General features: G+C 32.8%; 6 protein-coding genes across 10 annotated transcripts; 3 read left to right on the top strand and 3 right to left on the bottom strand.

Annotated features, from left to right (window-relative positions):
* Positions 1-1,481: 1,481 nt before the first annotated feature.
* Positions 1,482-4,400, top strand: LOC126677486 (probable leucine-rich repeat receptor-like protein kinase At5g63930). The gene is made up of 4 exons (XM_050372134.2): positions 1,482-2,141; positions 2,247-2,507; positions 2,602-3,468; positions 3,596-4,400. Exons 1-4 carry the CDS (start codon positions 1,718-1,720, stop codon positions 4,072-4,074), a joined length of 2,031 nt encoding a protein of 676 aa, XP_050228091.1. The 5' UTR covers positions 1,482-1,717; the 3' UTR covers positions 4,075-4,400.
* A 208-nt stretch (positions 4,401-4,608) lies between these two features.
* LOC126677487 (putative transferase At4g12130, mitochondrial) lies at positions 4,609-6,623 on the bottom strand. The gene is made up of 5 exons (XM_050372135.2): positions 6,104-6,623; positions 5,780-6,033; positions 5,552-5,650; positions 5,310-5,468; positions 4,609-5,230 (listed from the first exon to the last, which is right to left on the bottom strand). Exons 1-5 carry the CDS (start codon positions 6,520-6,522, stop codon positions 4,983-4,985), a joined length of 1,179 nt encoding a protein of 392 aa, XP_050228092.1. The 5' UTR covers positions 6,523-6,623; the 3' UTR covers positions 4,609-4,982.
* Positions 6,624-13,232: 6,609 nt separating this feature from the next.
* LOC126679291 (uncharacterized) lies at positions 13,233-16,330 on the bottom strand. 4 transcript variants are annotated; one of them, XM_050374287.2, is made up of 8 exons: positions 15,950-16,323; positions 15,807-15,866; positions 15,638-15,720; positions 15,372-15,436; positions 15,237-15,270; positions 15,049-15,119; positions 14,750-14,865; positions 13,233-13,376 (listed from the first exon to the last, which is right to left on the bottom strand). In XM_050374287.2, exons 1-7 carry the CDS (start codon positions 16,239-16,241, stop codon positions 14,775-14,777), a joined length of 696 nt encoding a protein of 231 aa, XP_050230244.1. In that variant the 5' UTR covers positions 16,242-16,323; the 3' UTR covers positions 13,233-13,376; positions 14,750-14,774. The 4 variants fall into 4 exon arrangements, with proteins under 4 accessions (XP_050230244.1, XP_050230243.1, XP_050230245.1 ...); XM_050374286.2 differs by lacking the exon at positions 13,233-13,376 and adding an exon at positions 14,031-14,122; XM_050374288.2 differs by lacking the exon at positions 13,233-13,376 and having other exon boundaries at positions 14,558-14,865; positions 15,237-15,301; positions 15,412-15,436; positions 15,950-16,330.
* LOC126679292 (uncharacterized) lies at positions 13,457-14,437 on the top strand. The gene is made up of 2 exons (XM_050374289.2): positions 13,457-13,542; positions 13,633-14,437. The coding sequence occupies exons 1-2, from the start codon at positions 13,483-13,485 to the stop codon at positions 14,218-14,220; spliced, it is 648 nt and encodes a 215-aa protein (XP_050230246.1). The 5' UTR covers positions 13,457-13,482; the 3' UTR covers positions 14,221-14,437.
* Positions 16,331-16,460: 130 nt separating the features above from the next.
* On the bottom strand, positions 16,461-19,333 carry LOC126677089 (uncharacterized). Of its 2 annotated transcripts, none has more exons than XM_050371541.2 (7): positions 19,157-19,333; positions 18,399-18,824; positions 18,135-18,310; positions 17,977-18,057; positions 17,781-17,856; positions 17,599-17,691; positions 16,461-16,888 (listed from the first exon to the last, which is right to left on the bottom strand). In XM_050371541.2, exons 2-7 carry the CDS (start codon positions 18,790-18,792, stop codon positions 16,692-16,694), a joined length of 1,017 nt encoding a protein of 338 aa, XP_050227498.1. In that variant the 5' UTR covers positions 18,793-18,824; positions 19,157-19,333; the 3' UTR covers positions 16,461-16,691. The 2 variants fall into 2 exon arrangements, with proteins under 2 accessions (XP_050227498.1, XP_050227497.1); XM_050371540.2 differs by having other exon boundaries at positions 18,399-18,812; positions 19,157-19,332.
* Positions 19,334-19,546: 213 nt separating this feature from the next.
* On the top strand, positions 19,547-22,350 carry LOC126677092 (anamorsin homolog). The gene is made up of 9 exons (XM_050371544.1): positions 19,547-19,643; positions 19,724-19,759; positions 19,919-20,066; positions 20,348-20,514; positions 20,582-20,686; positions 21,249-21,402; positions 21,491-21,624; positions 21,831-21,905; positions 22,012-22,350. Exons 2-9 carry the CDS (start codon positions 19,757-19,759, stop codon positions 22,048-22,050), a joined length of 825 nt encoding a protein of 274 aa, XP_050227501.1. The 5' UTR covers positions 19,547-19,643; positions 19,724-19,756; the 3' UTR covers positions 22,051-22,350.
* The last annotated feature ends 902 nt before the right edge of the window (positions 22,351-23,252 follow it).

Genomic DNA, 23,252 nt, shown 5'->3' on the forward strand with positions numbered 1-23,252 from the left:
ATTTATTTTAATAGTATATTCTTTTTTTCTTTTTTCTTTTGAAAAGTTTTAATAGTATATTCTATTGTTTTGTCTAATGTACTCAATGATTTTCTCCTTTTTTTTTTCTCGAAAAAATGAGTGTTCCTATATTACAAAGTAATTTTTTTTATCATCGATTAATTAATTACTTAATTAATTATCCAAATTTGTCCCGTAAAAGTATTTTTGATTAGGTTAGAGTTTAAATTATGAATCTGTGCAATGGGCAGTCAATCCCCATGTGGGATGCCATGTTGTGTGTGCCAAAGTTAGGTTTCCAACTCCTTGACCTCCAGTCCTTTTCCAAACTATACGCTTGTTTCAGCAAACATTCCAACAAACTTATTTCTTAAATATACTACTCCAGTATTTTTAAAAATATCCCAAAACTTAATGTAATACTAAATCTATTATTAAATACTATATAAATGATTGTTATTTCTAATTGGATTTATAAATTATATTTGTCTGATAGGAGTAGTTTTTATAATATAATTACCGTTAGATATCTGAAGCTAACGTTCGCATTAATCAAGAATTTAAAAATCAAAACTTCTAATGTTTAATTTAATATTACAGTTTGTAGCTTGTTATTCCATTTGTGTAGCTAAATGCCTAAATCTACACATAAGACATTGGATTCCAACTGTATAATTAAATTAATCACTGGATTACCTCTCTTGTACATTTTATTAGTCATCATCAATCTCTTGGTATATTTATAATTGTGTATACTTAATCACTCATGTAATTCCAGATGACCGTCTCTTTCATGTAGTACATGTTTTATTTTATCTCAGTATGATATATAGCTAAAGAACAATTGATTGTGCGTATCTTTTACTGATAAACTGTGAAACTATTGAAAAATTATATGTATACATTATTACTCATTATGCTCCGATTAAATTGAGTAAATTTTATATATATGCAGTTTAAAATAATTTAGTAAAATAATATATATTTACACTCTTTAAAATGGGTTAATTCAAAATAGAAAATACTTTATAACCCACCTTTTTAACCCAACTCTTTTAACTTACATTATGTGACAAAGTTTCATTTGTCCAATTACTACCTAAAAGTGTATCTTAAAAACAAAATTTAATTAATCACCTCTTTAATTGTCATCTCAGGAGGTACAAAAAATTAATTAAAAGTGTTGTTTATATAACATTACTCCAATAAACCTTTCCTCATCAATTGTAGGGTGTAGTGCATACATTACTGCATACTGCATATCATCAAACGGTGAAGATCAAAAGCATCAGAGTCAGAGAATTTCATTCATAAAGAAGTAGGGCCTACTTGAATCAAATTACACATATTTTCTTCAAATCCAACGGTTACCGTCGCTCCAATAGTCAAACCAATCACAGCTAATCATTAATAGTTTCATACTATATCTTCACCCTACTATCCATCTAACATTAAATTCAAATTTCCAAATGTGAATGTGTGTCAGTCCAAAACAAATGTACATACTAGATATTTTAATATTACCCTTGTTTCAATTAAAAAGTACTTTTATCTTAATCTGCATCACTTTTCTTCTTCTCCTAGTGATTCCAAGAACAAACTGAATTGTTTACCGGCTATGTTAGAGAATTTGGTGAGATGAGTTTTCATTTATTTGCTTCTTCTCACTCACTAAAGTGAAAAAAAAACTAAATTTTTGGAAGAAAAAAAGACAAACATGGATTACTTCTACTTTAATGCTCTAGTCATTTTATTACTTGTAACTCTGCAACATGTTAATGCAAACCCAGAGTTGAGAGCTTTAATGGAAGTAAAGTCAGCTTTAGATCCAACAAATAAGTACTTGCAGTCATGGACTGGTGATGGAGATCCTTGTAGTGGCTCATTCGAGGGAGTTGCCTGTAATGAACATCGGAAAGTGGCTAACATTTCATTGCAGGGAAAGGGTCTCTCCGGCTGGGTTTCACCGGCGCTGGCTGAGCTAAAATGCTTGTCGGGACTTTACTTGCATTACAATTCACTGTCTGGAGATATACCTAAAGAGCTAGGTAATTTGACTGAGTTGTCTGATCTTTATCTCAACGTAAATAATCTTTCTGGGATTATTCCTCCTGAGATCAGCGGCATGGCTAGTCTTCAAGGTTAGTGTTTGATTTTAATGGTGACAAAATGTAACTTTTTTTGTTTAATGAAGAAGATTTTCAGGTTCTGTTTGTTTGTTTACTTGAAATTTTATTGTTTTTCAGTCATGGAACTATGCTGTAATCAGCTAACAGGGAGCATACCTAAAGAAATAGGGTCATTGAAGAAGCTAACTGTTCTTTCATTGCAATATAACAGACTAACTGATCAAATTCCAGCCAGTTTAAGCAACTTGCAGATGTTGAAAAGGCTTGACTTAGGATTTAATTACTTATCTGGTCCAATTCCTACAACATTAGCTAATGCTCCTCAGCTGCAAGTTCTTGATGTTCGTAACAATTCGCTTTCCGGAACGGTTCCATCTGGTAAATTTGCTTCTTTCTCTAAACTTTTTGTGTGACTGTCTATTTGGAGTTATTAGCTTCTGATTATAGTCTTTTGTACGATTGTAAAATGAAGCTTTGCAGAAATTAAATGGAGGGTTTCAGTTTGAGAACAACAATGGTTTATGTGGAGTTGGTTTTTCAACACTTAGAGCTTGCACTGCATTTGATACTCTGAATGTCAATCAAGTTAAACCGTTTGATTCAATCAAGAACACTACTGCTGTGAAAAATAACCCTGTGTCTGCGGTTATCCAAGCACCTTGCAGCCAAACAAAATGTTCAAGTTCATCAAAATTTCGGGAGATTTGGATTGTTGCAGGGGTTATTACAGCCACAATTTTGGTGATATGTGCTGCATTTCTGATTATTTTCTTTTATCGCCGTCGGAAACAGAAAATTGGAAGTAAATCTGAGTCTTCTGAGGCAAGACTGAGTACTGACCAGGCTAAGGAGTTTCACCAGAGTGGTGCCTCTCCGCTGGTGAGTCTTGAGTACTCCAATGGCTGGGATCCATTTGGTGATCATCGACGAATTGGAATCTTTGAAGATCATCTAAATAGCTTCAGGTTCAACTTGGAGGAGATTGAGTCTGCTACTCATTGTTTCTCTGAGGTGAGTTTATTAGGAAAAAGCAGCTTCTCATGTGTTTACAAAGGAATACTTAGAGATGGTTCAATTGTAGCGATTCGAAGCATTAGTATAACAAGCTGTAAATCTGAAGAAGATGAGTTTGTGAAGGGTTTGAACTTACTGACATTTCTCAGACATGATAACCTCGTTAGGCTGAGAGGGTTTTGTTGTTCTAGAGGCAGAGGTGAATGTTTTCTTGTCTATGATTTTGCGCCGAAAGGAAATCTGTCGAGATATCTTGATTTAGAAGAAAGCAGCCATGTTCTTAATTGGTCAACAAGGATTTCTATTGTCAATGGCATAGCTAAAGGTTAGTTTTACATCCCTACGTTTTGGCGTTTTATTCTGTTTATTAATTGTTATTTTTCGTTTCAACATTTTTTGTTTTAGTATTCTCATTTCCGTGCAATGTAGTAATAATGTTTTATGTTGAACAGGTATTCAATATTTGCACAGCAGTGAGGAAAACAAACCGCCTATACTTCACCGACGAATATCAGTTGAAAAAATTCTTCTGGATCGGCAATTCAAGCCATTGATTGCAGACTCTGGTCTCCAGAAGCTTTTAGCAGATGACATTGTGTACTCAGGACTTAAAACAAGTGCAGCTATGGGATATTTAGCTCCAGAATATGTAACCACAGGACATTTTACTGAAAAGAGCGATATCTATTCATTTGGTGTGATCGTTCTCCAAATCCTCTCCGGTCAGCAGGTGCTTTCTAATTCAATGCGCTTGGCAGCTTCATCAGGCAGATATGAAGACTTTATCGACACCAAACTCGAAGGAAATTTTTCCGAATCAGAAGCTGAAATAATAGCAAAAATTGCACTTGCTTGCACAGATGAGGTGCCGGAGCGCAGGCCGGCAATGGAGACTCTGATTCAAGAAATGAACAGAATTGATGCTGGTTAATGATTGATATAATTCTTTTAGAACATTCAAAAGCTGATGAGGCGAAAAAGGCAACCCCTGCTTACTTGCACAAACGAGACATATTATTGTCAAACCTCTGCTTAGCCTTGCACTGTTGTAAATGTATAGTTTTGATCGATCAGACATTTTTGGAGCAGCAAAGTTTCTGTGATTTTTAACTAGAAAATAAGCTACTCCATGAGCTTTGTGAGAAACTGACACAAGACTTTCAGTCCTCGGGTATAGAGAAGATCTGTGATTAGATTATTTATCGTACTTAGCAAGTTTAGCAATTACAAAACATAATAAATTTAAAATTTTGAATATACACTATTCTGCATATAATTTTTTTTTTAAAAGATTGGTCCTTCCTTTAAATTGCAAAACATTAATAGTTTACTGTTTTACACTGTCAATATTGAAGATTGTTTTTTTACAATTAACCTTGTATAAATCTATATCAACATCACAGAATGACTATGAAGCTAAAATGTGAGAACCTGCTTAATTTTTAACAAGAAACATATCTCAGAATTTAGAAAGGTAATCAAATTAATGAGAACTAAGATTACAAGATATGGTGAATTTCATTTTACTCTACAGAAGCAAGAGATGATCAGAATAGCATGGACGGGCTAATTATTGGCTCTATAATTTATTTCCTTGCACCAAAGGAAAATAAAATATGAATTACAGGACGTCTGATCAACTTCAAACTCGTAATTATACTCTTGCTCCATGAAAGCATGTTGACGGGCTTGTACAACTCCCGGTTCAGCATCTTCCTTTTATTTTCAGTATGAGACAAGTTACAAGTTAATTGACCTACCTGCACTGCTGGTGAAGAGGCGAAAATGTGCAGGATTAAGTCGAGAACCAGGGAACCTTTGCCTTTAAAGTAACATTTACTAAGCAGCTGCACTGGACTGTTGATGCTCTGGAAACCATTCAGCTGGCCACCATTTTGGTCTAACAGCCTCAACCCTTATATCATCCTGTCCTTGTATAGCCAAGGAACCCGACCCACCTTTGAATGCTTCGTCCACGCGTAGAACACCTAGCCCTCGACAACCAAGTGCAGTTGTCACAGACCCAACTTTCTTGCCTGATGCAGTGTCAATCACTTCTGAGCCAGGAGCAACCATTTGCTCCACCTCTGAAATCAATGATTTTAAAATATTGCTTAGACTATGTGCAAGCAATGGAAAATGCAGTCGAAACAAACACAAAATTACCTTCTCCGCTATCATCTACAAATATTAAAGGAAGCAAACGCTTGCGGATTACCCCCCTGTGGTGCGTACGAGCAACAAGCTCTTGGCCCACATAGCAACCCTTATCAAAACTTATCGCATTTAGACCAGCAAAATTGTATTCAAGGGGAATTGCTTCACCTAAACAACAAATACACATCTTTAGGTCGAAAAATCAAGTTTTCATCGGAAGGATATAGGTTCTAATATGTTTCTAGTAGTACCTTTCGGAATCTCGGTCGATCCTTCAGCAACTCCATTCTCTATTCTCCACAACAGGTAATTTTTCTCATCCGTTTCTGTATCAGACTCAACCAAAGGTGCTGCAACAAGCCAAACCACAGTATCTAACAACTTCAAAAACTTAAATAACAGCTGACTACCTAGGCAATAGAAAATTTAAGCAAAAGATGTAAAGATTTAACAAGCAGAGGAGGCATTAAAAATCTCACGTGTTGTATTAGACGGAAAGATTCCCCGGAAACCAAGACAATGTAATCTGGGATCCTTAAACCATTGCCATCCATTACCATTCCCTTGTGCAGATGACATGGCAACACGATCAACACCGGATCCCCAGCCAACACTTCCAGCATCCGGTTCTTCTGTAACTTTGGATTTTTCAACAAGGCTCCCACCGAACCGCTGCCAGCAAGAAAATTCTTCAGACAGATTTTCAATCTCAACCTTAGACCTTAAACGGTATCTGCATCAAAAAACAAGGTCAATTTAAAGACCAGTCCACTATTTTAATGTCCAAAATAATAATGACCAACCTTTTAAAAGTGTGCAATATCTCGTCAAGAACAGAAGTATCCACATCGGCCAACAACTCAATGGACTTACCAGAGTCCGACCCAGGTCCAGACCCGGTTCTATCAAGCTTCTCATCCGCGCGTGCGGGTCTATATAGAAACAAATCATACAGAAACCTCCCTTGAGGAGTTAAAAGTGTGGCGTACATAGGCGGTACAGAAACGGAAGGTGTATTTGGAGTAGGCAAAAATGACGTCGTTTCGCTGGGTGTTTCATCGAACTTCCTTATGTCATTTGTTAAGAGGCCTTGAAGGAATTTTACTGTTTCTGGACCGCTGAACCGGATAACGGACCGGGATTTTAGATGGGAAGCAGCGGTGGTTTTGTCGAGTGTGTGGTGGTGATAGCTGCGGTGGAGGATTGATTTGAAACGGTGCATTTTGCAATGTCGTTTTGGGGTGCTTATGATTTCGTTTTTGTTTACAGGGTTTTTAAGAGGTTGAAGGAAGAGGTGGAATGTGACACGTGGAGTTTGAAAGTCTTAGGTTCGAACACGTAGGCTTAAAGTCTATAACCTATACCAGCAGAACTCATATGATGGGCTTGAAGGTTTGTTTGGGCTTTATGAAGCTCAATTTAATCACCAAAAAGATCGGCCCTTTTTCATTCAGCTCAAGATTTGAAGTTAATATTTGAAGTGTTTCCATAAATACTAGAAACACAATAAATATTTTTAAGGGTTAATTCCATATAAAATCACCACCTTTACACGTTTTTTCATTTTAATCACGTCCTTTAAAAACTTTCAAATAAAATCACCACCTTTCATTTTTTTCCAAATTTATCATCGATGAGTAAAATTTCATGTCTTTTTTCTCCCAAATAAATATTTTAATTTGACTAATGCTCAATTAACACACAAAATACATTCTTCTTACTATTTTCTTGTTGATTCCGGTTGTTAAGTCAACAAAAATACTCCGAATTTTTACCTTCGTGATAGATTTGCAAAAAAAATGAAAGGTGATGATTTTATTTGACACTTTTTAAAGGACGTGATTAAAATGAAAAAACATGTAAAGATGATGATTTTATATGAAATTAACCCTATTTTTAAAAACAACTACCAGACAATTTTATTTGAGATTTTTGTAAAAATAATTATGAAAATGCAATTTTCAAAAAATGTAATTAAAGTATAATTTTTTATATAAAAAATACGATTATATATATATTTTAATAAACATTTTATATATAATTCAAATAATATTATGTATACGATTTTTAATTTTGTATTTATTTAGCATATAATTCGTAGATAAAATAAAAATGTCTAAACCGAAACGATCGGGCTGGACAACGTGCGCATGTGGTAATTAATGAAGGATTTATCTCATTTTCCACTCATAATACAACAACTCATTAAAATGATAGTAATATCGTAATAATTGTGCAATAAATGTATTTCAATTTTAATGGTGATATTACGATATTTTCATCATTTTAATGTGGTGTTGCATTATGAATGGCTTGTTTTACGGATGATGTGGTACACTCGATCTATCTAAGAAGTTCTCTAAAATTTAACACAACACCGATAATTATTTTATCATCTCTATTTATGAATTATCATATCAAACATTATGCAATAAATTATGAGCAAAAACGTGAATTGATAGGGGCGTGCATCGAACTAAAATAATTGAAAAACAAAAGTAAAGCAAATTGAAATTTGGAAAGGGAAAGTTCAATTATATATTATAATTAAATTAAATTTTCTTCGGTTTTGAATTTTAATTTTATTAAACTGAAAATAAAAAAAGCGAACTATTTATATAATGCATTATTTAAAAGTTACATTTATTTTAATAAGTTACATTATTTTTTTGATAAATAATATTATTTTTTATTTATCTAAATGTATGTTATAATTTATCTTAGATTTGAGTTTTAGATTTAATATCTATAATTCTTGATTTTAATTTTTTGTCTTTAAAAATTTGAAAAGAATGTTTTAATATTTCGATAAAACAAAAACTAAATCAAACACACTCTTATTTCGGTTCGTTTTATATTTATTAATAAATCGTTCGGTTTTGAAATATTTACTACTAAACTGAACTCAATTATAGTTTGCATGCCCCTACTATTAGGAAACGTGAAATTTTTTCTTTTTTATATAAGCTGTAGATTCTATAATTTAATCACAAGTACCCAACAAGTATATTTTTATTTACCATATGCCGAGTAATACATCCATAGATATTCAATTCATGCACAAATTCTAATACTTGGAATAGAATCCACGAATTTGACCCAAAAATAAAGTAATTTTCTTAGTAATTTTAATGTGTTCTAACTTTGAACATTAATCATCTTTGAATTAGATTCTTAGATTAACTTACAAGGCAGCCGCAAAAGGATAACGTAAAATACAACTAAAAACACTCTTTAATTTTTTTCCTCAAATCCCCACTAATTAATTATTTATCTATCTATCTATATCTATATATTTATATAATTGAGAGGACCAACGGAGCTCTCTCATTGATTCTCACCAAATAGATTTTTCTAATTAATTCTCATTAAATAAAAATTTGTCAAGAGTTCCCATTTTATTTAAACTACTAATTTAAAATATTATTTATCTCTAAGTAACCTCTTTATAATTAACAACTCTTCTCATCTATAAAACATACCCAACATAACGTGATACCTACAGAAAAAGCTCTCATCATCCATAGCTAAATATTTGCTAATTTTTCTTTCACGATTGTCAATATGATGGTTTTGTATTGATAGGCAAAATAGTGATTTAAAATATTATTTCTCTCTTAGAAGTTTGGATCTCTAACTTTTTCAATTCTATATTTGTTTATGAGATATTGTAGGTTGATTACAGGTTATGATCAGTTAAAAATAAAAGTCGTCTCTTCACTTTTTTTGTGAATGCAGAGGTACGTTTTTATACTCTCCAATCTTCATCCATCCATATATTTCTTATTAGTTAATGTATTTGTTGATATTATTAATACTTTTTAATTATAACTCATTTTCAGATCCCTAAATTATATATGTTTTATTTATATGGTCTTTAAACTATGTTTTGTCTTTATCTAGTCTTTCAACTAAAAAAATGCATTTTCAAGTTCCTGGAAATTTGTCAGTCAGGGACTGAAATGATGTTTCGCTAAGTTGAAGGAATAAATATGGACAAAATATTGATTTTCACCAAATAGATTTTTTTTACTAATTTTCATCAAATAAAATTATTTTTTCTAATTCTCACCAAATAAAATATTTCCATGAGTTCCCACTTTATCTAAAGTTAGTCTCATATGCTTCTTTTTATCTAAATTATTTGTTTAATTTTATTTTTTAATTCAAATTTAGATAAGTTTATTAATATGTGTAAAGTGTTCAATTAATTTAATTTAAATAAAAATTAATATTTTAGTTTACACTTTCATATATAAACTTTGTAATTATTAATTATATAATTTTTTTATACTTTCATTTTTTCGAACTCAAGTGTATAGTTATTATGGCCATGAAAAGCAAGTTTAGGATTATGGTGGAAATTTTAAATATGTTTCTACTGATGCTTGGAAAGACTTTTGCATTGTATTTGCTATGAAGATTCTTACCAGGACAAAAACTCAATATGATGTGATATTATAAAAAGTTAGTTACAAATAAATTCATGGCTCTTTCATGAAATTAATTATAATTTTTTCACGTCTTTTTAAAACTAAAAATTTAATTCACCATCATTTTTTATTTTCACAATTCTCTCACCGTTTCAAAATCCAAATATTTTTTAGATGATTTAGGCTCTAGAGTTGCATATGTATGAGATATATTATTTTATTTTGCAGATAGATTGCAAATCAATTCATGACATTTACATTAAGTTACAATTCTATTAAGTTCTTTATATGAGATTGTAATTACATCACATATTTTGAAACCATGATAGAATTACAAAATTAAATTTGGAAGTGAATGAACCTTCCAACTTTAAAAGGACGTAATGAAATTGCAGTTTCGTATATATGTCATGATTTTACATGTAATTAAATTAAATATAAAAGATTTAAAAACAAATATGCTCATATATATTATTGATGTATTCATATTTTTGTAAAAAAATGAGTGCAAGTACATCATAATATATAGTTATCAATCACATATTTTATAATAAAAAGAAACATCAATTTATTAACATATGCAAAAAGAATATTTTCACATTACTGAAATTACAATGTCCTATCCATATTTTCTTATAATAAGTAGTTGCTGACAAACTTGCGAGAAAAGAGAAGAATCACATTAAAAAGATAAAGAAAAATTTCAATATAAAAATATAAAATATAAAATACAGAGAATGTGTCATATTGAGTAATTTAAAATAGTTAATTACAAAATATTATTAGTATACAACTTTGTTGAAATTTATTTTAAAAGTTCATACATTATGAAATATTACCATTTTGACATTATTCGTATAAATTTATTTTATATATATATTAAGTAGATTCCGCGCAAATGCGCGGATTTACGACTAGTTGTATATAATCCGGATCAATCTATTCTTGTTGTAATACTTAAGCCCTTGTTTGATTGGCTACTCATTTAGAAAAATAATTGTTTCTAGAAAGAAAACTCCAAACTGTAAATCTGGAAATTTTAGTCTTGTGTTGACATTATTTTTAATTGGTATTGAAAAAGTGGCTAGTGTTTTAGTAATTCATTAGTTTTTTCAGTGGCGAGGCTAAAACATTTCCCAATAGACTAAATTAATTTGACAGAATGATAAGTCATTCCGCTATTTTTAAAGACAACAAATTATGCCTAACAACATGTCGTTTGATATAAAAACAATTATTAGATCCCTTTAAAAATTAAGAAATTGTGAATTGTATCAATCATCAATTTATCAAATACTAATTCATTTGTTTTATCAACTTTTAAATACAACACAAATAACAATAAATTTAACTACTAACTAGTATCAAAAAATAGAATACTATAATGGACCTACTTATTGTTTTTTCAAATACATACTTGTCATTGCTAAATTAATATAAATAACTAACACATATTTTAATATAATTATTACATAATTTTATGAATCAAATTAATTTAAATAAAAATATAAAGAAAGTTGACTCAATAAAAACAAAATTATAACTATTCAGACTATTGAAATTTATTGGAATAAAAAAATGCAATAAATTTTAATAATTTTATTTAAAAGTTTGCCCAGTCCTCCATAGACGACATAATGTCAGAAACAGACGACTTACTCACACATACATTTGGACGTGGGATCAACACAAAGTTCGCCCAATCCTCCATAGGCGGCATAATGTCAGAAACAGACGACTTACTCACACATACATTTGGACGTGAGATCATTCTGTGATTCTTGCTGAACGTGGTAAGACACGACCAACAGTTATCTCAAATTAAAACTATAAATACCTTAATTCTACTGAGTAGAGGTTAATCACCTATACACCTTTAAACACTTACTTTTTCCCTTTTAATCTCTCAATTAGCGTGCTAACTTAATCATCAAAGTGGTTTTCAGGCTAATCCAACTTGGTTCCTTCTTGCATTGTTCATTCTGCATGTGCTCAGTTAGAGACTTATTTATTTTGAGAGTTATTAATTATCACTTAATTATTTTCTAATTAAATGATCTTAAAAAGGTGAATTTTTAATTAGCGCACACTTTATTGAGGTAAATTACAATTTTGTTGGTGACATGTCAAGTATGTTAACTGTAACGTAATAGTTTAACTTTTGTAAAAAAATTGGGATGCCAATTCACCTAATTTAGGTCGTTATCGAATGCTAAATTTCGTTTCTAGCAAACCGTTGTAAGGAAACATTAAACAATTAGAAAAACTAAATAAGGCATGATGAAAATGATGGCAACTGCAATAACGCTAATGGCTTTGCTTTTCAAGTTTTTTTTTTTGTTGTATTATTTTATGGATTAGTTAATTATTATAGAAAGTCAATTATCTTTTAAAAATAAATAATAATATAATTTTGTTTAATTGTGGATGATCACTCAATCTAAGCCATTTGCAATTTAGCTGATAGCTAAAATTTCCAAATAGAATTATTTTTTAGATATTTTCAGCATTTAGATGCAGTAATTATTTTCTTATGTCTTTATTCTATATATGAAGTAATTGATTTTCATTTTTCAACTTTAAAAATTTATATCAATATGATAACATTAGCTAATTTAGTTTTATCAGAAACTGAAGGTGAAAAGTTATTTTTTCTGGTCTTTTGTTCTTATTGTTAGAGTTAAGTTTATATTTATGGCACGATAAAGCAATGTAAGAAGCTAATTAAGTCGTTTTGAAAATAAATTTTACTTTGTTAATGGTTAATAGTTGAGTGTTGAATCAAAAAAGAATACCATTTTGATAAAAATAATTTTTATTTTATTCATAATTTCATTCTCACTAACTAATTAATTGAACTTATCTGTTTGGATTCAAACATTAGATTGTGTACAAGGAAACTATAAGTGAGCAAAGTTGTTAACAAGGAAATACAGCAATGCTTAATCCAATAATTACCCAACTAACTCAACCAACTAACTTTCTTAATTAATTTCCTGTTGCGTGTAGTCGTGTAGATAAATGGATGGATCTTTATCTAGTAAGTATCACACATCACAGGTTTAAGAAGAACAAATAGCGTCATTTGTTAATTAAGTGGTACCGCACGTTTAAGAAGAACAAATAAGCGTCATTTGTTAATTAAGTGGTACCACACTCGTAATTAAGAACTGGGCCGGCCCAAAAACTGATTTTCAGTTTCACGGTTCAATTGATGTAATCACGGTTGAACCGATTAAATAAAAATAAATTTTTTATGCAAAAGTTTTATAATTTAATAAAATAAACTAATTAGATTTATGAAAACCGGCCGATTTTTATGGCTCAATCGGTTCAACTGTTCACTAGTTCAAACAATTTTTTCTTTTCAGTTGAACAACATTTCTGGTTTTGAACCAAACCAAATCGATTTTTAGTTGTAGTCAAATCAGTTGAAGTGGCTAGTCCGGTTCTTAAAACACTGATTTTATTGTAGGAAAGATTCAAAAATCAGCTTGGTGGAGGAATAATATTATCCTATAGTATAATATGTATGTTAATGCTAATCCCATTTTTATCTCGATCAACCACACGTTGGAATTGCGCGGTTGTGTAATTGTCAACGGTCCAATTAAAACCAATATTTTTCAAGCCCTCCATTTCTCTGTCACAAATAAAAAGCTAAACATCGTCAAACACCATTTATAACTTTGCAACAAAGCCAAAACACACACAACTCTTCAAGAAAACAAGACAAGAAAAGAGAAAAAATGAAGCTTGTTTGGTCCCCTGAAACAGCACTAAAAGCATATATAGAAACTGTTGAATCTGTAAGTAAATACTATTTATTAATCATCTTTGATTAATAATGGGTTTTTGTTTTCTAATTGGAATGTTCTCGGGTTATCTCGTTTTTGCAGTGCCAACTTTTTCAAGAATCCAGTGTAGCGGAGCTTATTTCAGCTACGGCGGCAGGGTGGAATGCTAAACTAATTGTGGAAACATGGTCACAAGGCGGAGTTATAGCAACGAGCATTGGCTTAGCTATCGCTAGTCGCCAAACAGATGGAAGACATGTTTGTGTAGTACCTGATGAAAGATCAAGAACAGAATATGCAGAAGCTATGGGAGAGGCTGGGATGTCGTCGGAAGTTATGGTCGGAGAAGCAGATGATGTTATGGAATGGTTGGATGGTGTAGATTTTATGGTGTTGGATTCACGGCAGAAGGACTTCTCCCGGGTACTGAGGCTCACAAAGTTCAGTAGCCGAGGTGCAGTTGTGGTTTGCAAGAATGCTAATTCGAGATCTTCGAATTTTAGATGGAGAGGTGCTCTTGAAGAAGGGTCTCGACGGATTGTCAGGTCGGTGTTTTTACCTGTAGGAAAGGGTCTTGATATCGCGCATGTAGCTGCGAGTGGAGGAAATTCAGAAGAAAAGAAAGGTGAGAAAAAATGGATCAAGCACATTGATACACAATCGGGAGAGGAACACGTTATTCGAAAGTAAATTCACCAAAAGCAAATGATTCACCTCTTTTCCTTAAAACTGGGTTTTTAGCAGGGTATTTTAGCTTGTATATATTTTTCTTGGCTGCTTTTCGTCTTTTAGGGCTAGGGCAGATGTTCTCATGTCTAAATTATATAATTCAGGAGAAATGTTACCTAATTCTTTGTTCATTGTAAAGCTATAATTATCGATTATTCTTCCCTTGCGTTCTTTTTTATTATATCTCTTTTCCGGGGATCACCGGAACAGAAGAATCTTGAAGAAATAAACAGGATTTAGATTTTAGTTACTACAAGAAGTCAATAACCGATCAAGATCGATTTATAAGAAGTCTTAATGACCAGCAAAATGGAACTTCTACATTTCAAAAGTTTAATGTATTATACATGATTGATTGATATCCTATGATAAATTCTCATCTAATAGACAATTATGTATTCTGTAATAATATGATCATTCAGCAATACTAAATTGATGATGACACAATGAAGAAATATTTGAATCCTAAGAAGACGGGTAGTTAACTTACAGATTAACCGGAGTTACAGAAATAATTAGTCCCAGCTGTCCCTACTTCGTCTAAAAGCCTTCTTGTCCGAAAGAACCTTTTTACTTTTTAGTCGTTTCTGCTCTCCTATAGCAGCCCTTTAGAAATTAAAGTAAAATTTGTGAATACACTCCGACACAGATAACTCAAATCCAATAATGCTAGTCTTAACAAAGTGAAAAATTTCAGATAATCACTAATCTACAAAGGTTTAAATTTAGACAGGAGAACAATATAGTAACAGAAGGTAGATGTAATTAAAGATGGCCAGAAATCCTTACAACTTTGCAATCTTCTTCTTTTGCTCTTCTGAAGGAGGAGGCGGAACATAAGAAGCAGCATCAATAATTGCCTATTTAGCATATTCGATAGGAGAAACAGCAACGGAAATTAAATGAAATCATCATGAAAGGAACAATTAAGAGAATGCGGCATGAATAAAATGATTTGGATTATAAATCTCAGTTACCTGAAGCTTTTCCAGAGCATCTTCAATATTACCCCTGAGAGAAAATGTTATTTGAATTAAGCAAACTGTTCTAGCATCAAAGTACGCCCAAAAAAGAAAACCAATAATCAGTCAAACAAAAAGGCAGATAATAACTTCTGTGTTCGAGTCTTGGTTGAAGAAATCACAATCTCGCCGTCCTTGTTGATTCGATTCTTTTCCTATTAAACATAAAGGAAAGCAACTTCACAATATGCACAAGATACCAAACAAAAACAAGATTTGCCAGTACATTAATGCGACGAAGTATTAAAGAATGTATTAAAGAAAACATTCAGCAAAACTAAGTACTTGCAGCAATATGGAATTGGTTTGAAGTACACAATATCAGAATTATGCATTGCATATTCATGTAGGCATACCATTTGCATAATCTTCTCTTTGATCCTGTCACTAAGCCAGTAAGCATCTTTGACATTGAAGCGCATATCCACCTTGGTGTTCACTGTCTCATTTACCAAACACACCATAAAGTAAGCACCAAAGAATCACAATAATCAAATTGTTTGCAAATATAATAGGGAAACAGACCTTTATTCACATTTTGACCTCCAGGTCCGCCGCTTCTAGCAAAACTCACCGTCACATTGTCTGCAAGCAGATGCATTAAATAATTATCGGTGAACAACTTAATTGAAACCTTAGCAACGAAAATTGATTAATTGAATACCGACCCAGGGTTATCTTTGGAGGCGGCTCATTCCCGGCGGAGCTAGCTCGTTCTTCAGCTTCTTGAAGAAGCTGCTGAACCTGCGATAACCGAGACGATACTTTCTTATCGTCGGAGGCGGCGCACCGGATTTGAGTGAAGCTGAATTCACGCCGTCTAAAACTTAAGGAATTAGGGTGTAAGATAGGAGGAATTAGACGGAGGGATGACGATAACGAGAAAGAGGAAGATAAAGGTAGCCTGTAATTTAGCATCTCTTTCAGAATCATGTTTGTTGTGGTCCTAATTGCCGCCATTTTTCTGGTTAAAAATGAGAACCTAGTACACAATCAATTTTGTGGCTTCTGTTGGATCTTTCAATTACATGGTTCGGTTATAAACCTCAGTTCTTTGACTTCAATTTGTTCATTTCATTGATCCGGCCTTCTATGGTTCCTCTATTATTTAAATTATTAGTTTAATTTGTGCAAATATTTTTTGCCAAATTTTCAAAATGAACCAATTTCAATGCTAGATACAACAGAAAATAAATGATAGCATAGGTATAGACATCGAATATAGTAACGAGTTTGTGCTCATACAAGATAATACTAAAAGCTACCCTTGTTGAGACTTGTTTATGGACTGTCGTGGTAGACGCCAAGTCCCAAGTACATCTCTTGGGTACACATAAGATCTCATCTGCTATAACTAGAATTACATTCGTAAGAATTAAACTTGTTCAAGAATATGCGGCATCTTCCGACTTATTTTCTTGCTTTCCCTCGAAAGTTTCCACTCTTGTCATTGACATTTGATGAAGCCTTCGTCCTTCCTGAGTTCTGCATTTGAGAAAAAGCTACCCTGTCTCTACCATTATCAGGTACAGTCCTTGATTGTTGATTCTGCTCAGTGGATGGAAGTGCCCAGCCTCCCTGGCTTGCCTGTCCACTACCAGCATTCCCTACAGCCGAGCAACAAAAAGTTCAAAATTCCCGACTAACAGTATGTAAACTAAATCTAACATTGCATGCTCACATTCAATAAGCTAAGGTGAATTTATAAAATAGCCACTTGGGTAAGACATCTGTCCTGACAAACAATGTTCACATGCTTCAACTACTTCCTTCCTCACACGTCAACAAGAGACTAGTACATGGAATTCCACTTTAATTGGGTGCCATCACTACAATTATGAGTTTCTTGAGGTTCACAAATATTATAATACAAATACACTCACCATTACTCTAGCTTATTAAACAATATTATCATGATTTCAAAAGTACTTATCATAAAATTGTGCATATTCCACGGAACTTGACAGCTTTCGGATTAGCAAAATGAAATATACTTTAGTTTACAAATTAAATCACTCTTCATCCAGCTAAAAAAAACATGAATAAACTTCATCTATGATGGGACTTTCAATATTAATACAATATGAAAGCCACAGAGGACAAATATCATAACACAAATAGCAAGATGCTTCAGCTAGTGAGTTATGGATTACTCTTAAAACTAAAACCAGCAGGCCAAATTGGAAAAAGGAAAAGCATCTCATAGAAAAGAACAATTTTTCCAAGTCCGTGGCAGTGGAACAACAGTTATCATCAATTGTATCATCATTTCAACACCGATAAATAATTAAAATAAGATAAGTCAAAACAATCTTACTCATATTATCATGGCCACTAAAATTTCCATCCCAGCCAGGTAGAGAGTGTCTAGCCTTTCCCTTCCAGGCTTCTTCAAAACCAGTAAGCTCATCTAGTAATATACCAGTTCAAAGCTCTAAATCAGCCCTCATTAATGCACCAGAATCAATCATGCGAGAATAACATATAGTGACAACGTACCTTCATGAAGATTATGCAATGTCTGCATTGTGTCCACCTTACCATCTGAATTAAGCTTCCTGGCAACCGTGTGACCCTAAAACAAATTAACCGTCACCATTAAGACGGACGCTAACCCAACAAATATACATAAATCCAAAACTTTGAGACGTGGCAAAACCTAACGCCATTGATCATAATAGAAAACAATCAAGACCTTATTGTGCAGTCCCCTAGAAATCCTGTGACTTGCTTCTCTCGCAATACTATCAGCTTCTTTGCTCTCCTCAATTGTCACCTGGATCACAAAGTCCAGTTAGTAACTAAACAATAACAATTTCCAAGCCAAAATTATATCAAAAGAATAATACTCACTCCATCACTCCCGCTCCTCCTAGTCTTGGATGACGTATAGTATGCTCCATCAGCGCCACCATAGGTAACGGTAGAACTCTGAAATGTAAAGCTTTGTGTTTGAGGCTGCAGCAGCCGCTCATTCCCATTGAACCTGTTGTGACTATTTCTGTACTGCACGTGCTTACTCTTTCTCTCTACAAGTATTACAGAAACAGAAATCACAATAAAGATCAGAACTTATATAAAAATCAGTATAAAACAAAGAGCAAGAATGTAATTCACCTTGGGCTTCATCATCTGGGTCCTCAACATACGGCTCCTTGTCCGGTCTACCATGTTTTCTAGGATTGTCTTTCTTGCCATTATCAGTTTCTTCTTTCTCATCATCAGAGTTTAATTCTTCTATAATAGGTCCCCTGGACCTTCTGGGTGGCTCTATAGCTTGATGCTCCATAAATGGAGATGGATGCATGGGAGAAAATGGGCTCGCATTAGAACCAAAGAAGCTCGACCCCATCATTCCTCCAAAAGGAGGTGCAAAAAATGGATCATTGAACGGATTTCCACCCATTAAATTGGAAAACAAACTACTCTGATCCTCGAATCCACCACCAAAGCCACCAAACGGATCACCAAAACCAAAAAAGGGTCCCCCGCGACCCCTTCCTCCTTGCATTTTCTCAACAAGTATTAATCCTGAAATGAGAGCTAGCTATCACAATTATTCATCAACAACTGTACATGTAGTCATAAAACAAACTAAAAACATCGACAAACACGCTAAAATCTTCCAAACAACAGCTCATCTAAAATCAAAAAATTCACAAACACGCGCACCATTTATCAAACAGCACAAAATTACATCATGATCTTTATCTAAACCAAAAAAGATCAGACGCGCTGATGAACAAACCACTGATGAAAATGGAAATTGCACACATAAAATTCTTTAAAACCAACAAACCTTAGAATATAAATTTAAACAAAAAGTTATAAAAAGATAACTAAAATTTGCGGAAATCAGAACTGAGAGAGCTTACAATCGTTAACCGCCAAAAAAAATGAAGACACCTCAGAGCGCAACGGTTTCGTTCCGGTGTATCGAGCCTTTGATAAGATAATAAGAGATTAACAAAACCGCCTCTCTCTTACTACTGTTTCCTGTAGAGAAATTTGTTTAACGAAGGATCTAGACTCCGCAGGATAACTCGGGATATTATTATCCCCTATATTCCCGGCTCCAATTCACACGTACTGTAATGAAAATCCAAAATTACCCTTCAAAGCATGCCTAACTCTGTCATTTGAAAATCCTAAGTAACAAATGAAAAGTCAGGGTCATAATTGGGTTTTCTCAATGGGTTAGGTTCGGTTCACGGTTCAAACTTTGGTTATTAAACCTCTTTCTAATTTCTTGAAAAAAATTCACGTTACTAGAACCTCTTTCTAAATTCTCCACCGCCTATATTCTCAACTGCCGCCTCCTTTGCAACGATCATAGAATCGAATTCTTGCTTAGCAAAAAAGGTCTGTCTTAATTCGTATTTGAGCTTTTTCTTCTTGTCATTGATTTTAACTATTTATTGCTTTTTTTTTGGTAATTTTAGGGTAAGGCAATCAGATAGAAGACTTTCTTTAAGATGGTAAGCTATTATATCTTTTCTTTTGTTTGTGATCTGGTTTAGTTTTTGAGAATTCAATCTAATGATAGTTGTTTTCTTTTTAATTTAGGCATTTCTATGTTGGTTAAAACTGTATGACTTTACTAAAAGCTTACGAATGTGGAATTCTTTTTTTTGTAGGACACAACAAGCAAAAATTGTTCTGTGCTAGCATTTACAGATGACACGGTTCTTACTGTAAATACTGTTATGGATGCTGTTAGGGAGCTTGGTAATGAAGTGGCTGATCAATGCCACCCTCAAATCGTCTCACAAGCCTCGTCTCTAAGTACTTTTCTTTAATCTTTTTCTTCGTTTCTATACGATTATCTTTATTATACTATGAACCTTATGATTGCCTGTGAAGTTTTTCTTGTGTGCGCAGTGGTCTTTTCTAATGTTGCTTCGGACATTTGTAGTTGCATGACTTTGAAACATCATCATGTTCCTCGAAATGAAAATATTTCTAGCTTATTCTTGACTTTAATTGTTTGATTTTTTTTTTATATTTTTCAATTCTGTTCTGTGTAATAGCTAACAAAGAGAATGTGCATTATTGATTTTTGATAGGCAAGCTGCCAGTAGATTCTTCATCTATGGATATCGTCATTTCCTTCTGTAAGTCCCCGCAATTTCCAGGTGATCTCTTATTTAAGGATATTTCAAGAGTATTGAAACCTGGTGGGACTGTTCTGATTCACAAGATTTTTCAGTCTTTTGCCGATGAAACAGATAAGGTTATTATCTTGTTGTATACGAGTTAATGAAATTAAAGTCAATTGTCTCACTATGGTGTTTGTGCAGGCAATGCTTGCCCTTGAGCGCAAGTTGCTATTGGAAGGGTTCTTAGATGCTCAAGGTCTCCAATTGAAATCAGTTGGAATATCTGAAGCTGATCAATCTTTTGTTGTGAGTTTTCTGTATATGCTAGTAACATAATATTTTAAAACTCACTAGTTTCTGTCTTCCATCCTCTACAAGCATTTGCTATTTATCTTTGGGAGCAGATTTCTCTATTGTTGTGAATGTGCATTTCTAGGCTCTAGATTTTATTTGGGGATCTTGGTTAGGTTGCTAGAGCAGCAAGGTAAATGATATGTAATGTATTGCAAAGATTAACGAAAATTTTAGTTCTTGCAAGGGATTTTCATCAATTTGTATGCTCTTAAAAGGATATAAGCTTTAAAAAATGTTGTTTGAATCTTAAAAATTGCTAACATTTGTAATTTTTCTATCTGTGCTAAAAGTAAGCTGGTGCTTCTTTGCTTTTATCTATTTGGTCTTATCCTCCTAAGGTGTGCTTAGTTACTCTGGTCACGAGTTTGCAGAAACAGTATGCAGTATCCAATGCACCCATCTTCTATGCCCATGGCCAAACATAGAACGATAATTATTTCATATCTTCTTTACGTTGGTTAAGGGTTTAGTTTTCAGATTGTTTAATTTTGGTTTATTATTTTCATTTTCATAGGTAAAAGCCAAGAAGCCTTCTTGGAAGATTGGGTCATCCTTTTCCCTGAAGAAGTCCACAAAGGGTTCAGTTAAGGTTCAATTTGATGATGATTTAATTGATGAAGATAGTCTCTTGACTGAAGATGATTTGAAGAAACCTCAAATAGCACCTGGTTAGACACGAAGTTCTCTATTTTCTCAATTTCACAATTTTGTTCCTATTTTTAGGGCATGCATTGACTCTTTCTTTTTTGGGTTAAGTTGGTGACTGCGAAGTTACAAGCACAAGGAAAGCATGCAAGAATTGTACATGTGGGAGAGCTGAGGCAGAAGAGAAAGTACAGTTAGGACTGACAATGGACCAGCTGCATAATCCTCAATCAGCATGCGGCAGTGTATGTTTAACTTGTTGTATCTTTTAACTTACTGGCCGCCTAATATTAGTAACTTGATACATGATCTGCATAATATATGCAACTAGTTGAACATGCTTCGTGGCATCTTAGGGCCTTGTGAAGGGGCATCAAATATCAAAACTTTTCACCATCAATTCATATAGTAATTTAGTGTGATTTACTCAATGTACTCTGAAAAAATGCAGTGCGGACTAGGGGATGCGTTTCGCTGCAGTACATGCCCTTACAAGGGTCTTCCACCATTCAAAGAGGGCGAGAAGGTAAATTACAAAATGGAACTCAACTCTCTGTGATTCATTTTTTTCGATTCAGATATAGTTGGCATGTGATTACTGTATGGAGCTAAGTATCCATCTCTCTTTGCAGGTATCACTGTCTGCGAACTTCCTTGCGGCTGATTTTTGAACTTTTGAAGATGATGAAGTTGGAATATATTTTACAATTTCTGAAATTGCAAATGTTTTTGGGGAGATACAAGGAGTTTGTATTTAGGAGACCTGACAGAGGCTCAGCTAAATGTTTAAGTTTTGAGAGAAATTGATTAGCTAGTTTGTTTTTGTTGGTTAAATTGAAAAATAAGATGGTTCTTCTAAAGGAAGTTTGAAAATGAAGTGATTTTTTTTAAGTCATTTTAGAACCGTCCACCATGGATGATTGGCAATTGGCCGGTGGCCACAGAAATTATTGAATTTACCTTTAATGTAATGTGTTTTCTTTGTTTTGATATTACCTATTTATAAGCTAAAATGGTATATATTAATTTAATATGACATCCCATTTTGAAACGATCTTGAATTTTTTAAATATATTGTTTTTCCATTTCACTGTAATGTATCCTCAATTAGATGAGCTGACCCATTAAAAAGGTGCTAATTATTCAGCTTGTCTTGATTATACATAATTAACCCAAACATATAAAAAGGTTGTTCCAAAAATCATCAAACAGACAAAATAAAAGTAGCAATTTTAATTTCAATGCCAAAAGAGAAGAAACGTAGAAGGATCATGCATGATATAGGAATACTGCGACAAGAATAATAATAGTCCAAGGATACATGTATTACTTTTTTTTTTTTATACTAAAAGGTAGAATTTAGAATTGAAGAATTCTTTTAAATATAATTTATGTTTTCAATCAATTCCGATTGGAACGGACGCATGAACCCACCTATAAATGGCTATGCCCCTATGTACTAAATAATGAATAATGCTAGCGTATGTAATTTTATAATTTAAATTCTTCATCAATTAATTCATTTAAGATCAATAGCTTAAATTTTTTTATATAAAGTACATAAATTGTCTTGAACGGATTTTCACTATAAAACGGTATATTTATATTTTTTCACAAATAATGTCTTAAAATAGTTTAAGAAAAGCATTAAAATGATACTAGAGATTTAAACGAAATTCAAAATATAATATTTAAAGACATATCAAGTGAATTATTAAAATTTGTTTATGATTTATGTATACTAGAATGTATAAAATCGTTTATTATGTTATTTATAATTAAAAATATCCAATAAATTGCCGCCAATATTAAGAAAAACAGAGGAATTTTTATACCGCATAAAATTACCCTAGCAAACAGTAATTAAAGTCAT

This window comes from Mercurialis annua, linkage group LG4 (genome assembly GCF_937616625.2).
Source record: "Mercurialis annua linkage group LG4, ddMerAnnu1.2, whole genome shotgun sequence".
Lineage (NCBI taxonomy): Eukaryota > Viridiplantae > Streptophyta > Magnoliopsida > Malpighiales > Euphorbiaceae > Mercurialis > Mercurialis annua.